Source organism: Delphinus delphis, chromosome 1 (genome assembly GCF_949987515.2).
Source record: "Delphinus delphis chromosome 1, mDelDel1.2, whole genome shotgun sequence".
Classification (NCBI taxonomy): Eukaryota; Metazoa; Chordata; class Mammalia; order Artiodactyla; family Delphinidae; genus Delphinus; species Delphinus delphis.
The window spans coordinates 57,171,457-57,188,214 of record NC_082683.1 but is presented as its reverse complement, the minus strand read 5'-3'; the positions used below and the strand labels follow the sequence as shown (position 1 = coordinate 57,188,214).

The 16,758-nt window shown below is 36.2% G+C and overlaps 1 protein-coding gene across 1 annotated transcript in view; it reads left to right on the top strand.

The window, feature by feature from the left end:
• Nucleotides 1-16,758, top strand: part of DNAI4 (dynein axonemal intermediate chain 4) — a 124,586-nt gene that overhangs the window by 55,380 nt on the left and 52,448 nt on the right. The window contains exon 7 of the mRNA XM_060023527.1: nt 6,533-6,688. Within this exon, the coding sequence (XP_059879510.1) occupies nt 6,533-6,688 (156 nt within the window). The remainder of the gene's footprint in view (nt 1-6,532; nt 6,689-16,758) is intronic.

Below are 16,758 nucleotides of genomic sequence, written 5' to 3'. Positions count from 1 at the left end.
AAACTCCATGACTTTGCTTGGGTGACCCTTTTAAAGGTGAACTCCAGGTCACAACACAGTAACTGTCAGTTCAACTACACCAAGGTTTCTGAAGACAATGGCTTCTCCATCCAAGCAGGTTGTAAATAAATTTCACATGGAACCTGGCATCACCCTGAAGGAATGCTAACTTCACACTGTTGGGGTAGTTTACCAAAATGGCTTCAGAGTAGACTAACTACTTTACATAGCACATTTTAAAAAGACACATTTATTCAGTGTCGTGATCAGACTATTACATTTAACAATCAACAACATGGGTGCAAAAAACAAAAAATCTATATTAAAACCCTTGTTGGAATGCTTTATACTTTCCACAGAACAGAAACTAAAATAACCTGTTATACAATTAGTCATAAATACAGTCCTCGAGCTTTTTTTTGCCCATACACATGAGTATTGTCTAAAACACGTCTTCTTTGTAGCAGCTAGGCCCTGCCACCACTGTGCTTGGCTGAGTTCACAAATCTGTTGTAACCTGTAGTTTCCCTGTCACTTCTCTGGCTCTCCTCTCCTGCTAAGCTTTGTTTCCTGGCAGCAACTAAAACCTTCTGCCACTGCCATAGCTACTGATGCTGCTGGAACCACCATAGCCACCTTGGTTTTGTGGTTTGGCAAAGTATTGGCCCCTACCACCATAGGGCCCAGAACTTTTGCCTCCAAAGTTTCCTCCTTTCATGGGTTCAAAATTTGAAGATTAATTGTTATAATTGCCAAAATCATTGTAGCTTCCGCCACCTCCAAAACTGCTTCCATCATTACCAAATCCAATATAGCCATCCCCACTGCCACCATAGCCACCACCACATCTGCCACCAAAGCCACCTTGACCACTGACGTTTCCTCCACGACCAAAGCTGTCATTCCCTCCAAAACCCCCTCGACGACCACCACCAAAGTTTCCAGAACCACTTTGACCTCTTTGGCTGGATGAAGCACTAGCCACCTTTTCCTTAGATAGGGCTTTCCTTACTTCACAGTTGTGGCCATGCACAGAGTGGTATTTCTTTTTTTTTTCTTTTTGCGGTACGCGGGCCTCTCACTGTTGTGGCCTCTCCCGTTGCGGAGCACAGGCTCCGGATGCGCAGGCTCAGCGGCCATGGCTCACGGGCCCAGCCGCTCTGCGACATGTGGGATCTTCCCGGACCGGGGCATGAACCCGTGTCCCCTGCATCGGCAGGCGGACTCTCAACCACTGCACCGCCAGGGAAGCCCTGTTTTCCTCTTATTAGGAACTCTGGGCTTCCTGGATCTGGATGTCTATCTCCTTCCCAAGGTTAGGGAAGTTTTCAGCCATTATGTCTTCAAATAAGATTTCTTCTTTCCCTTCTTTCTGTTCTGTATTTTTCGTCTTTGTTCTCTTTCCTTCTCAGTTTTGGAGATTTCTGTTGAGATTTCTTCAAGCTGAGAGATTCTTTCCTCAGCAGTGTTCAGTGTACCAATAAGCCCATCAAAGGCATTCTTCTACAGTGTTTTTGGTTTCTCACTTTTCTTTTTGGTCCTTTTTGTTATGATTTCCATCTCTCTGCTTACATTGCCAATCTGTTCTTGCATTTTGTCTACTTTATCCATTAGAGCCCTTAGCATATTCATCACAGTTGTTTTAAATTCCTGGTCTAATAATTCCAACATCCCTGCCATGTCTAGTTTTGATGCTTGCTCTACCTCTTCAAAATTTTTTTTATCTTTTAGTATGATTTGATTTATCTTTTAGTATGATTTTTATATCTTTTAGTATGATTTATCTTTTAGTATGATTTTTATCTTTTAGTATGATTTTTTTATCTTTTAGTATGATCTTTTAGTATGATACATATGATACATGATGTATCAGGTAAAAGGAGCTGCTGTAAATAGGCCTTTAGTACTGTGGTGGTAAGGTGTGGAGGAGGCAGGCATTTTAGTCCTTTGATTAGGTTTCAGCCTTTCAGTGTACCTATTCCTGTGGACTATGAACTTCACAAATGTGTCTCAGTTTTTTTCCCCACCCTTAGGTAGGACAAGACGTCTCCAGTGTGCTGGTGCTGGGTATTTCCCTTCCCACAGTTCAGTTAGGCTCTGAAAAGACCCTGGCAGGCTGTTCTCTGCTAACTAGTTTATTCTGAGGGCAGGCATTGTTAAGAACAGAGTGCTCTGGTATATTTCAGAATGGTTCCTTTTCCCCTTCCCCTACCAGAAGCATGAGGGATTTTTTTTTTTTTTTTTTCTCATACTCACTCTGGGAATCTGGTCCAGCTCCTGGAGATAAAGCTCACAAAATGCAGGGGCTTCCCTATGACTGGGCCCCTTAGAGTTTTTAACTCTCAGACTTGTCCACACTGAACCTGCACCAATTCATCATTTACAGTTCAGGTTTTCCTACCCCAGAACTGGTTCCCACAGCAGTTTCTACTTCTGAGTCTCTGCTGCAGTAAACTGTGACTCTCCAATCTTAGAGGCAGCAGTTCTTTTCCCTGTGTCCTTACCTCTTTTTCAGATCCAAGAAGAGGTGTTGATTTTTCAGTCTGTTTAATTTTTTACTTGTTGTTAGTACAGAATGGCAACTTCCAAGCCCCTTAACTGTGGAACTGGAAACTCTGAGTCCCATCTTCTTAACCTGAGGACAGAATGCTCAGGTGAATCTGCCCAGATCCTTCTCTGTATCTAGCTGGGTTTTACCATTCTTAATATAGTCCCTACTCTCCTTTCCAGTAGGTCTCCTTAGGTAAGTTGAGGAAACTCATTTCACTTCACAGACATATTCTGTTTTACCATACTCCTGAGAGCAGCAGAGAAGTCATGGTGAACAGAAAACACAAAGCAGCCCACTTACCCTGACCATGTTTTCAGTGGACATTCAGTGCCTAGCTTGTCAGGTGCTGTTAGTGGGTTAAGCTCTGTGTTTCCAAGGACTTACTCATGGTCTCACCCTGTGATTTCCCTCTAAGTGTCTCTTATAAACTCTCAAAGAAGCTGAAGTCAGATTATGGCCCAGATAGTTCTGCTTGTCTTCTCTTGGGAGTCCTCATCTAATTGTCCTCATCTAATAGTGGTTTTGTTTTCTCCTTATGCATCTGTGTTAGTGTTTGCTATTCTGTTTTTTTAACTAGACAGTGTATTATCTAGGTATACATTGTTTGATGGTTGATGGGCTTGTTAGTTCCTTGGCAATCCCAGCCTAATTTATGGACATCAAAGTGGTCTTGGTGACCAAAGACAGACCCAAGCAGAGAAATGCAGGTGCTCGTAGTTGGGAGATTGGCAAGTAATAGCTGATGCAGAATGGATACATGCAGGACCCCAATAGCATTTGCCATAGGAGAAAAAAACCTTAAAACAAAGCAAGAGAATGATCAATACAAAAGTTACGCAAAGTGAATACTTCTTTTGGAGGTAGCTCGAAGGAAGGGGCCTATGATGGGAGAGTGTCCAGGGGGCTTCTAAGCATCTAAGGATGTTCTATTTCTTATACTGGTTTGTGAGTACATGGTATTAATTCTTAATTCACATATATGTGTTATACACTCTTCTGTGAAGGTATATATTTCACAATAAAGGTTTTATTAAAATAATGGGTATAGCACAGGGAACTCTGCTCTGTAATGGCCTATATGGGAAAAGAATCTAAAAGACAGAGGATATATGTATATGTATAACTGATTCACTTTGCTGTATACCTGAAACTAACACAACACTGTAAATAAACTATACTCCAATAAAAATTTTAAAAATAATGGTACAATTTATATTAAAGAATTTGATACAGACCAAGTAAGTATTGAGATTTTATGGATCAATAAAAAAGCATGTCTTCCTTGCCTGATTTTGGTTGAAATTGAAAGAGATTCAGGAGTCACAGAGAAGGAAATAAAAGTAGTACCTTTATTACTGATGAAGTTAATTGAAAAATGTAGCCTTAAATCCACAGCTAAGTGGACTTGCTGTTTTCCCCTCCAGAATAGATCTTACCAATAGTAATTGGCACAGCTAGAAAAGCACAGACCTCCTTTGCATGGGTGAGAACAGACCAGAATGCATGCTTTTTGCAAGTGAGCAGGCTTAACAAAAGAATCCAGAAGTGGCTGAGCTGCAATTCTTTCTCCTAAACTCTCCTATAGGATTAGCCATTTCTCTTTCCCTGGCAATTAGTGAATGAGGGACATAGAGAAGCCAGAAATGTCAATTTAGCTGAAATTGCCTCTGTAAAGATTCACAAAAACTGAGGAAAAGTTTTCCCACCTAACAGTATACATACAATAATTTATTACAGAAGTGTCATTTCAAAAAAATGGATAATTCAATAAATGTATTAGTGTTCCTGGCTAACTTTTGAAAATACAGTTAAATCCTAAAACTCAGTAGATTTCATAAAGACAGTTTGTTTTCTGTGTATATTATACTACAATAAAAATTCTTTTAAAAAAGTATGTGTGATATGAGCTCATTTTTATTAAAAATATGCATTTATATTTGTTCATATACAAACACATATATATTTATGTCAGTCTGGAAAGACATGCATGAAAATGTTAGCAGTTATTATTTCTAGGTGATGGAAATGTAAGTCTTACCTTTTCTTTTACAGTAAGCATGTCCTTTTACTCAGCTAAAATAAAATTATTTTTCTTCCTTTTTTTTTTTTTTTTTTTTGCGGTACGCGGGCCTCTCACGGTTGTGGCCTCTCCCGTGGCGGAGCACAGGCTCCGGACGCGCAGGCTCAGCGGCCATGGCTCACGGGCCCAGCCGCTCCGCGGCATGTGGGATCTTCCTGGACTGGGGCACGAACCCGTGTCCCCTGCATCGGCAGGCAGACTCTCAACCACTGCGCCACCAGAGAAGCTCAAAATTATTTTTCTATAAATGTTACGTGGCCAATTGTTACTCTTTTATAGTCTGAATTAAACTAGTAGACAGAAACAATGTTTTAAAACTTGTAACAACTTTACACAATCGTACACACAGAAATGCTCAAAACATACATATAGTAGGGAATACTTTTTTTTCTGATAGTAATTAAAATAAGATTTCTTTAATAGTGTATGACAGTATAAAACTGGGAAGTCACACTCATTATTTATTATTCTACCTTGTACATGATATTATGGCATGTACATAATATCTGTTTCTTAGGTTTTCTGTTTCTTAGGTTAATTTTTATTCCAGTGAACAAATGTAATGATGTTACCTAAACTAAAATTACCAATGAATGTTATTTGTTATCTTTAAAGAAGAAACAACTTTAAATCACCAAAACATCTTACATTGCTCATTTATAACTTGTATATTTATTTATGTAACAATTATCTTATTAGTGACCATGTAACAATATATTTCTGTATGCTCAACTTCCTAAACTTTTAGTTAACGGAAGAAAAAGAAGGTTAGGTAATTCAAAATTCAAAGAAATAATTTCTTTCTAAGGTCTTTTACTTTGTGACCATGGAAATTGTACCCTTTTCAATTCAGCAAAATATACTAGGTATTTATTTACTCTGTGCATGACTTTGTTACATACTATCAAGATACGTTCATTAAGATAGAAATGTTATTATGAGATGTGAATTAACATTCTTACTAATTGAAAAAATTGTTAAATACCAGAGCTCTTTCATTCCACATCATGAAAATAAAAGTTCTAACAATGAAGTAGTTGCATTTATTAGATCTAGATCCTGTTTTGATTTTCAGGGAAAATAACTTTTTATTAAATCATTGTACTTTAACTGAAAGTTTAGTAAGGTTAGCATGTAGGAATATATCATTACATGGTCACTGATACGATAATTTATATATGAGAATTTCATTGTTATATCAGCAATAAAAGGGGTTGGGCACTTTTTATTTTTATATATTAAAGATAAATAACATTACCAGTTTTTGTTTGGAGGCCATTGTTATATTTGCTAATTTGATTAAATATAGATAAATTAAACAAAAATTTAAAAAGAGAAGGTAATAACCATACTAGTCTATAAATTTCCTGAGAACAGTCTGTCACTTTCCCAAGTACAATCTTTACACATTAGTATATAGGAAATTTAACTTGATAAAAATGGAATTATATGATTACAAATAAAAAGTACTATAGAATATAGTATGTTATATGTTAACCTTAAGTAAAGCACCTTAAAACCTTATTATAACATGGTTGTCCAGGACCATATCAAGGCAGCCCTATACTGACAGACTAATGAGATTATGTGGCACCAGTTTGGGATAAAGAGAGGAAGGCATGGGGATCAGAATAGATGGTGAGGATTATTTGCAGCTATTACTAAAACATTAAGGTATTTGTAGATGCTAAAAGTGTAATGGCTAAGGATCTCTTAAGGTGTCCTCTTGATTTATTTCTTTTTCATCGTTACCTACTTCCTGCCATTGTTGGAAAACAATAGTATTTTTTCCCTGAACAATAGATTTTCTTATCTTAGATTTTGCTATAACTCGTTATATATAAGCGAAAATATTAGAATTTGGTTCAAAATACTTTGTACCTTTCTGTTTCTTTATTTAGGCATAATGTCCACTGCTTGGGATTTGTACGATTCTTATAATGCTATGGAGCTTTCATCTTTACCAGTAAAAAGATCTACAGTTGATTCAAGTAGTAAAGCAAGCATACCTTCTAAAGACTGGGACCAAAGACTGCCAGGGAGTAATTTAGAAAAAAGTAAGATTTCATTTATTTCAGTTTTTTAAAAATTGGGGTAAAATTGGTATATAACATTATATTAGTTTCAAGTGTACAACGTATAATTCAATCTTTGTCTACACTACAAAGTGATCACCACCATGTCTAGTTACTATCTGTCACTCTATAATTAACCCACCCCCTTTACCCATTTCACCTACCCCCCAACCTCCTTCCCCTCTAACAACCATGAATCTGTTCTCTGCATTTATGAGTTTGGTTTTTGTTTTGTTTTTTACATTCCACATATGAGTGAAATCATATGGTATTTGTCTTTCTCTCTCTGACTTATTTCACTTAACATAATACCGTGCATTTCCCTGATAATTAGTGATGTTGAACATCTCATGTACCATTTGGAAAAAATGTCTGTTTTGCTTATCTGTCCATTTTTAATCAGATTTTTTTTTTTTTTGCTATTGAGTTCTTTGAGTTCTTTATATATTTTGGATTAACCCCTTATCAGATATATGGTTTGCAAATATTTTCTCCTATTCAGTAGGTTGTCTTTTGATTTCATTGATGGTTTCCTTTGCTATGCAGAAGCTTTTTAGTTTGATGTAGTACCACTTGTTTATTTTTGCTTTGGTTGCTTTTGCTTTGGAGTCAGATCTAAAAAATCAATGCCAAGACCAATGTCAAGAAGCTTATTGTCTATGTTTTCTTCTAGGAGATTTATGGTTTCAGGTCTTATATTTCAAGTCTTTAATCCATTTTGAGTTAATTTTTACGTTTGGTGTAAAATAGTAATCTAGTATCATTCTTTTGCTTGTGGCTGTCTAGTTCTCCCCACACCATTTATTGAAGAGACTATCCTTTCCCCATTGTATATTCTTGGCTCCTTCGTCATAAATGACAATATATGTGTGCATTTATTTCTGTGCTCTCTATTCTGATTCATTGATCTATGAGTCTGTTTTTATGTCAATACCATGCTGTTCTGATTACTAGTGCTTTGTAGTATAGTTTGAAATCAGAGAGTGTGTACCTCCAGCTTAGTTCTTCTTCCTCAAGTTTGCTTAGACTATTCACTGTCTTTTGTGGTTCCACATAAATTTCTGAATTATTTGTTCTAGTTCTGTGAAACCTGCCATTGGAATTTTGATAGGGATTGCATTGAATCTGTAGACTGCTTTGGGTCACATGAACATTTTTTTTTTTTTTTTTTTGCGGTACGCGGGCATCTCACTGTTGTGGCCTCTCCTGTTGAGGAGCACAGGCCCCGGACGCGCAGGCTCAGCGGCCATGGCTCACGGGCCCAGCCACTCCATGGCATGTGGGATCTTCCTGGACCGGGGCACGAACCCGCGTCCCCTGCATCGGCAGGCAGACTCTCAGCCACTGCGCCACCAGGGAAGCCCCACATGAACATTTTAGCAATGTTAATTCTTCCAATCCATGAGCATGGACTACCTTTCCATTCATTTATATCTTTTAAAATTTCTTTTATAAGTGTCTTGTTATTTAAGATTTTTTGGAATGTTTTCATGTGACATTTTTAACAAATTCTTTTGTAGTAGTTACAATATTTTCTTTCTGGTGGAACATGAAAAATACAACTTTTACTTAGAAATATCATTGTTACTCTTTTTTTTTTTTTGCGGTACGCGGGCCTCCCACCGCCGCGGCCTGCCCCGCTGCAGAGCACAGGCTCCGGACACGCAGGCCCAACGGCCATGCCTCACGGGCCCAGCCGCTCCGCGGCACGTGGGATCCTCCCAGACCAGGGCACGAACCCGCGTCCCCCGCACCGGCAGGCGGACTCCCAACCACTGCGCCACCAGGGAAGCCCCATTGTTACTCTTTCACATAGTCTTGAACTTTGAACTGAAAATTTTATTTTTTCTTGGATACCTGTCAAGAGTTTCAAAGATCGTATCTTTCTCTGTCGCTTCTTTACTTGCTCTTAAGCTCTTTTTCATACATGTAGGTTCCACAGTTTTCTCTCTCTCTTTCTATACGTTAGATAACTTGTAAGAAAAATAAAATATGCAAGCTCTGTGACAACATAAAATGGAGATACGTTAACAACAATGGCTTTTAATTGGGGACAATTTTACCTTTCCTAGGGGACACTTGGCAATATCTGGAGACATTTTTGGTTGTCATGACTATGTTGACATTTTGGGTAGATGCCAAGGATACTGCTAAAATTTCGTCAATTCACCAAAGAGCCCCACAACAAAAAAAATTATCTGGCCAAAATGTCAATAGTACCAAGGCTTGGAAATCCTGCATTACAAATTTAGCTTTTAGTATGTTAAGTTTTAAGATTAAATGTTATAATTAAAACCAACACAAAATTGTAATTCTCCAGATATACTGCTATGAAAGAATTTTTACAAAGTTCAGTTATAAGAAGTTTGTTAAGTTCCACTTCTGATTATATTGTGATTATATAATTTTTGTCTCCATATTCTGAACTTCTGAGTCTTTTTCTTCTAGAATTATATTACTACATTTAAGGGATGGTCTTTACTTCAAACTATACCCTGGCAAAGTTTTGTAAAGTTTTGGTAAATTTTCATAAATTGAACTCAAATATTTCTACTCTCACTAATTTTGACCCAAAGACAAATGTAATATTTAAAAATAGTAAATCAGTAAATATTTTGAAAAGCCAAGTTTAAAAAGAATTGGTAATTTTCAGAAAACAATGACCTTATTTATAATGACTACATACCCTTCAGAGATACAGATTCATGGAACTTATCACCTTATAACTTGCTCTATCATTGTTTCTCAAGTTTACTGTTAAAAATGTCTAAACATTAGATGTGTTACCTATATCCTTTTGGTTTTTTTAAATGATATTTATGGTATGTAGACTATATCCATATTTTACTGAAAGTTATTTATAATGAACACCAGTTCATTTTCCCAGAGGAAAGTGAAGGGGAAGAATGAATCATTAGTAACCATTAAAGAAACATTATTTTTTGTTATTTAAGTATTAATGTCCATACAGTAGGTTTGCTTTTAGAAGATTCCAAAAATTGCTAGGAAAAAAATCAATCTTAGACTAAAAATTACATGAGACTTCAAAATATATTATCCCACCCCCATTAAAGCCATTGATCCACAAAAAAGTGTTAGTGGAAGGTCCTACAAGGAAAATGTCTCAAATTGCGGGTCTTTTATTTCATGTGTGTATGGGTGTGCTTTTAAAAGCAAAAAGGGATAATATAATTATATTCAATAACTACAATACAAAGTGAAAATAAATTTTATTTTATTATGATGGCCAGTTAGTGGAATAGGAGACCCCAGAACTAGGAAAAGGGAGAAAATAAAACATAGAAAAATGTATGCAACAGAGCCAAATGATCAGATTTATTGAGAAAGTAATTCAGATAAAAACTAGGACTAGGTCACCTCTAAGGTCCTTTTTGACTCTGAGATTTTGTAATGTAAACACAAAGAGAAGAAAGTTAAATATGATCCATATTGCTTTAAGAAGTATTTCTATTCCATTTAAATTTTGAATGTATGGGTTATATTTTAACCTCTGTTATCATATTCAAGGGAAAAATAGGCCAATAGTTTTCATTTTTGAAAGTGTATAAGGCCATAGCTCAGTTCACAGAGAAAAATTATTTTCTCTTAAAGGCTTTTTTTTTCTTTTGCAGTAGGGTTTTAGATTTTAAAAAATGAGTAGGCATTTTAAGCAAAGGTTTATAGAAAAGTTGAGCAGATAGTACTGAGAGATTCATATAACTCCATCTCTGTCCCAGCTCCACACAAAATTTCCCCTATTTCGAACATCTTGCATTAATGTAGTACATTTGTTACAATTCATAAACCCATATTAATATATTATTATTCATAGTTTACATTATAGTTTAATCTTTGTGCTGTACTGTTCTATGAGTTTTGACAAATGCATAATGACATATTTCCACTATTACAGTTTTACATGGAATAATTTCACTGACCTAAATTTCTCCTGTGCTCCACCTATTCTATCATTCCTTCTTCCCTATACGCCTGGCCACCACTGATCTTTTTATTGTCTCTGTATTTTTGCCTTTTCCAAAATATCATATAGTTGGAATTGTATAATATACAGCCTTTTCAGACTGGCTGCTTTCACTAAACAATATGCATTTAAGATTTCTCTATGTCTTATCATGACAGCTCATTTATTTTTATCACCGAATAATATTACATTATATGGATGTACCACTGTTTGTTTATCTATTACTTTATTGAAAGATATTTTGGTTGCTTCTAGTTTTTGGTGATTATAAATAAAGCAGCTATAAACATTCATGCGTTGGTTTTTTGTGTGGATATAAGTTTTCAACTCATTTGGGTAAATACCTAGGAGTATGATTGCTGGATCATATAGTGAGAGTATGCTTAGCTTAAGAAACTATGAAACTGTCCTCAAAAGTGGTTGTACCATTTTGCATTACCACAAGCAATGAATGAGTATTCCTGTTGCTCTCATTCTTGGCAATATTTGATATATTTGATATTGTTACTTTTTTTGGATTTTTAGCTATTCTTTTTAAAATTTATTGACATATAATGGATATAATATTATATTAGGTTCTGTTTTACAACATACTGATTCAACATTTAAATACATTATGAAATAATCACCAGGATATGTTCAGTAACCACCTGTCATCATACAAAGTTATTACAGTATTATAAGCTATATTCCTTATGCTGTATATTACTTCCTTGTGACTTATTTTATAACTGGAAGTTTGTACCTCTTAATCCCTTTTACCTGTTTCACCCAACCACCCACACTCATTTCCTCTGCAACCACCTGTTTGTTCTCTGTATCTATGTCTGTTTCTGGTTTTTGTTGTTTATTTATTTTGGTTTCTTGATTCTACATGTAAGTGAAATCATACAATATTTGTCTTTCTCTGACTTATTTCACTTAGGAAAATGCCCTCTATATTCATCCATGTTGTTGCAAGTGGCAAGATTTCATTCTTTTCTATGGTTTGGTATTATTCCATTATATATATACCATATCTTCTTTATCCATTTATCTATCAATGAACACTTAGGTTGTTTCCATATCTTTGCTATTGTAAGTAATGCTGCTATGAATATTGGAGTGCATGTATCTTTTCAAATTAATGTTTTCATTTTCTTCAGATATATACCAGGCAGTGGAATTGTTGGATCATATGGTAATTCTATTTTTAGTTTTTTGAGGAATCTTCATACTGTTTTGCGTAGTGGCTGTACCAATTTACATTCCCACCAACAGTGCAGGAGGGTTCTTTTTTCTCTACATCCTTGCTGACACTTGTTATTTATTGTCTTTTCTTTCTTTCTTTTTTTTTTTTTTTTTTTTTTTGGCTGCATTGGGTCTTAGTTGCTACATGAAGACTTTCTCTAGTTCCAGCGAGTGGGAGCTACTCTTCGTTGTGGAGCATGGCCTCTAGGTGTGTGGGCTTCAGCAGTTGCAAAATGTGGGCTCAGTGGTTGTGGCTCATGGGCTTAGTTGCTTTGCGGAACGTGAGATCCTCCTGGACAAGGGATCAGACCCGTGTCCCCTGCATTGGCAGGTGGATTCTTAATCACTGTGCCACCAGGGAAGTCATTATTATCTTTTTGATGTTAGCCATTCTGATAGGTTTCAAGTGATATCTCATTGTAGTTTTGATTTGCATTTCCCTGATCATTAGTAACGTTGAGCATCTTTTCATGTGTCTGTTGGCCATCTGTAGGTCTTCTTTGGAAAAATACCTACTTAGGTCCTCTGCCCATTTTCTAATCTGATTATCTGGTTTCTTGATATTGAGATGTATGTGTTCTTTATATATTTTAGATATTAACCCCTTATCAGATACATGATTTGTAAATGTCTTCTCTTGTTCGGTAGATTGCCTTTTCATTTTGTTGATAGTGTGCTTTTCTGTGCAAAAGCTTTTGAAATTGATGTAGTCCCATTTGTTTATTTTTGCTTTTGCTGCCCTTGCCTGAGGTGACAGATCCAAAGTTTTCCTAGCACGGCTTATTGAAGAGGCTGTCTTTTCTCCATTGTATATTCTTACCTATTTATCAAAAATAAGGTGACCATATGTGTGTGGGTTTATTTCTGGGCTTTCTATCCTGTTCCCTTGATCTATATTTCTGTTTTTGTGCCAGTACCATACTGTCTTGATTACTGCATCTTTATAGTATAGTCTGAAGTCAGGGAGCCTGATTCCTCCAGCTCCGTTTTTCTTTCTCTAGATTGCTTTGGCTATTCGGGGTCTTTTGTGTTTCCATACAAATAGTGAAATTTTTTGTTCCAGTTCTGTGAAAAATGCCATTGGTAGTTTGATAGGGATTGCATTGAATCTGTAGATTGCTTTGGATAGGATAGTCATTTTCACTATGTTGATCCTTCCAATCCAGGAACATGGTATACCTCTCCATCTGTTTGTATCATCTTTAATTTCTTTCTTTAGTATCTTATAGTTTTCTGCATATAGATCTTTTGTCTCCTTAGGTAGGTTTATTCCTAGGTATTTTATTCTTTTTGTTGCAGTGGTAAATGGAAGTATTTCCTTGATTTCTCTTTCAGATATTTCATCAATAGTGTATAGGAATGCAAGAGATTTCTGTGCATTAAGTTTGTATCCTGCTACTTTACCAAATTCATTGATTAGCTCTAGTAGTTTTCTGGTAGCATCTTTAGGATTCTCTATGTATAATATCATGTCATCTGCAGTGACCGCTTTACTTCTTGTTTTCCAATTTGGATTCCTTTTATTTCTTTTTCTTCTCTGATTGCTGTGTCTAAAACTTCCCAGTCTGTGTTGAATAATAGTGGTGAGAGTGGGAAAACTTGTCTTGTTCCTGATCTTAGTGGAAATGGTTTCAGTTTTTCGCCATTGAGAATGATGTTGTTTGTGGGTTTGTCATTTATGGCCTTTATTATGTTGAGGTAAATTCCCTCTATGCCTACTTTCTGGAGGGTTTTTATCATAAATGGGTGTTGAATTTAGTCAAAAGCTTTTTCTGTATCTATTGAGATGATCATATGGTTTTTTTCCTTCAGTTTTTTAATATGGTGTATCACATTGATTGATTTGCATATATTGAAGAATTCTTGCATTCCTGGGGTAAACCGTACTTGATCATGGTGTATGATCCTTTTAATGTGCTGTTGGATTCTGTTTGATAGTGTTTTGTTGAGGATATTTGCATCAGTGATATTGGCCTATAGCTTTCTTTCTTTGTGACATCTTTGTCTGGTTTTGGTATCAGGGTGATGGTGGCCTCATAGAATGAATTTGGGTGTGTTCCTCCCTCTGCTATATTTTGGAAGAGTTTGAGAAGGATAGGTGTTAGCTCTTCTCTAAATGTTTGATAGAATTTGCTCGTGAAGCCATCTGGTCCTGGGCTTCTGTTTGTTGGAAGGTTTTTAATCAAAGTCTCAATTTCAGTGCTTGTGATTGATCTGTTTATATTTTCTGTTTCTTCCTTGTTCAGTTTCAGAAGCTTGTGCTTTTCTAAGAATTTGACCATTTCTTCCAGTATGTCCATTTTATTGGCATATAGTGGCTTGTAGCAGTCTCTCATAATCCTTTGTATTTCTGTAGTGTCAGTTGTTACTTCTCCTTTTTAATTGCTAATTCCATTTATTTGGGTTTTCTCCCTGTTTTTCTTGATGACTCTGGCTAATGCTTTATCAACCTTCTTTATCTTCTCAAGGAACCAGCTTTTAGTTTCATTGGTCTGTGCTATTGTTTCCTTCATTTCTTTTTCATTTATTTCTGATCTGATCTTCATGATTCCTTTTCTTCTGCTAACTTTGGGTTTTTTTGTTCTTCTTTCTCTAATTGCTTTAGGTGTAAGTTTAGGTTGTTTATTTGAGATGTTTCTTGTTTCTTGAGATAAGGTTGTACTGCTATAAACTTCCCTCATAGACCTGCTTTTGCTGCATCCCATAGGTTTTGGGTCATCGTGTTTTCATTATCATTTGTTTCAAGGTATTTTTTGATTTCCTCTTTAATTTTTTAAGTGATCTCTTGGTTATTTAGTAGTGTATTGTTTAGCCTCCATGTTTTTGTATTTTTTACAGATTTTCTCCTGTAATTGATATCTAGTCTCATAGGGCTGCAGTCAGAAAAGATGCTTGATACAATTTAAATTTTCTTAGATTTACCAAGGCTTGCTTTGTGTCCCAAGACATGATCTATCCTGGAGAATGTTCCATGAGCCCTTGAGAAGAAAGTGTATTCTGTTTTCTTTGGATAGATTGTCGTATAAATATCAATTAAGTCCATCTTGTTTAATGTATCATTTAAAGCTTGTGTTTCCTTATTTATTTTCATTTTGGCTGATCTGTCCATTGGTGAAAGTGGGGTGTTAAAGTCCCCTGCCATGATTGTGTCACTGTCGATTCCCCTTTTATGGCTGTTAGCATTTGCATTATGTATTGAGGTGCTCCTATGTTGGGTGCATAAATATTTATAATTGTTTTATCTTCTTCTTGGATTGATCCCTTGATCATTATGTAATGTCTTTCTTTGTCTCTTGTAATAGTCTTTATTTTGAAGTCTATTTTGTCTGATATGAGAATTGCTACTCCAGCTTTCTTTTGATTTCCATTTGCATGGAATATCTTTTTCCTTCCCCTTACTTTCAGTCTGTATGTGTCCCTAGGTCTGAAGTGGGTCTCTTGTAGACAACATACATATGGGTCTTGTTTTTGTATCCATTCAGCCAGCCTATATTTTTTGGTTGGAGCATTTAATCCGTTTACATTTAAGGGAGTTATCAATCTGTATGTTCCTATTACCATTTTCTTAATTGTTTTGGGTGTGTTATTGTAAGTTTTTTCCTTGTCTTGTGTTTCCTGCCTAGAGAAGTCCCTTTAGCATCTGTTTTAAAGGTGGTTTGGTGGTGCTGAATTCTCTTAGCATTTGCTTGTCTGTAAAGGTTTTAATTTCTGCATCACATGTTAATGAGATCCTTGTTGAGTAGAGTAATCTTGGGTGTAGGTTTTTTCTGTTTCATCACTTTAAATATGTCCTGCCATTCCCTTCTGGCTTGCAGAGTTTCTGCTGAAAGTTCAGCTGTTAACTTTATGGGGATTCCCTTGTATGTTATTTGTTGTTTTTCCCTTGCTGCCTTTAATATTTTTTCTTTGTATTTAATTTTTGAAAGCTTGATTAATTTGTGTCTTGGCGTGTTTGTCCTTGGATTTATCTTGTATGGGACTCTCTGTGCTTCCTGGACTTGATTGACTATTTCCTTTCCCATAGTAGAGGTTTCAACTATAATCTCTTCAAATATTTTCTCAGATCCTTTATTTTTCTCTTTTTCTTCTGGGACCCCTATAGTTTGAATGTTGGTGCATTTAGTGTTGTCCCAGAGGTCTCTGAGACTGTTCTCAATTCTTTTCATTCTTTTTTCTTTATTCTGCTCTGCAGTAGTGATTTCCACTATTTTATCTTCTGGGTCACTTATCTGTTCTTCTGCCTCAGTTATTCTGCTATTGATTCCTTCTAGAGAAATTTTAATTTCATTTATTGTGTTGTTCATCATTGTTTGCTCTATAGTTCTTCTAGGCCCTTGTTAAACATTTCTTGTATTTTCTCCATTCTATTTCCCAGATTTTGGATCATCTTTACTATCATTATTCTGAATTCGTTTTGAGGTAGACTGCCGATTTCTTCTTCATTTGTTTGGTCTGATGGGTTTTTATCTTGCTCCTTCATCTGCTGTTATTTCTCTGTCTTCTCATTTTGCTTAACTTACTGTGTTTGGGGTCTCCTTTTTGCAGGCTGCAAGTTCGTATTTCCCATTGTTTTTGGTGTCTGCCCCCAGTGGGTATGGTTGGTTCAGTGGGTTGTGTAGTCTTCCTGGTGGAGGGGACTGGTGCCTGTGTTATGGTGGATGAGGCTGGATCTTGTCTTTCTGGTGGGCAGGATCATGACTGCTGGTGTGTTTTGGGGTGTCTGTGACCTTATTTTGATTTTAGGCTGCCTCTCTGCTAATGGGTGGGGTTGTGTTCTTGTCTTGCTAGTTGCTTGGCATAGGGTGTTCAGCACTGTAGCTTGCTTGTTGTTGAGTGGATC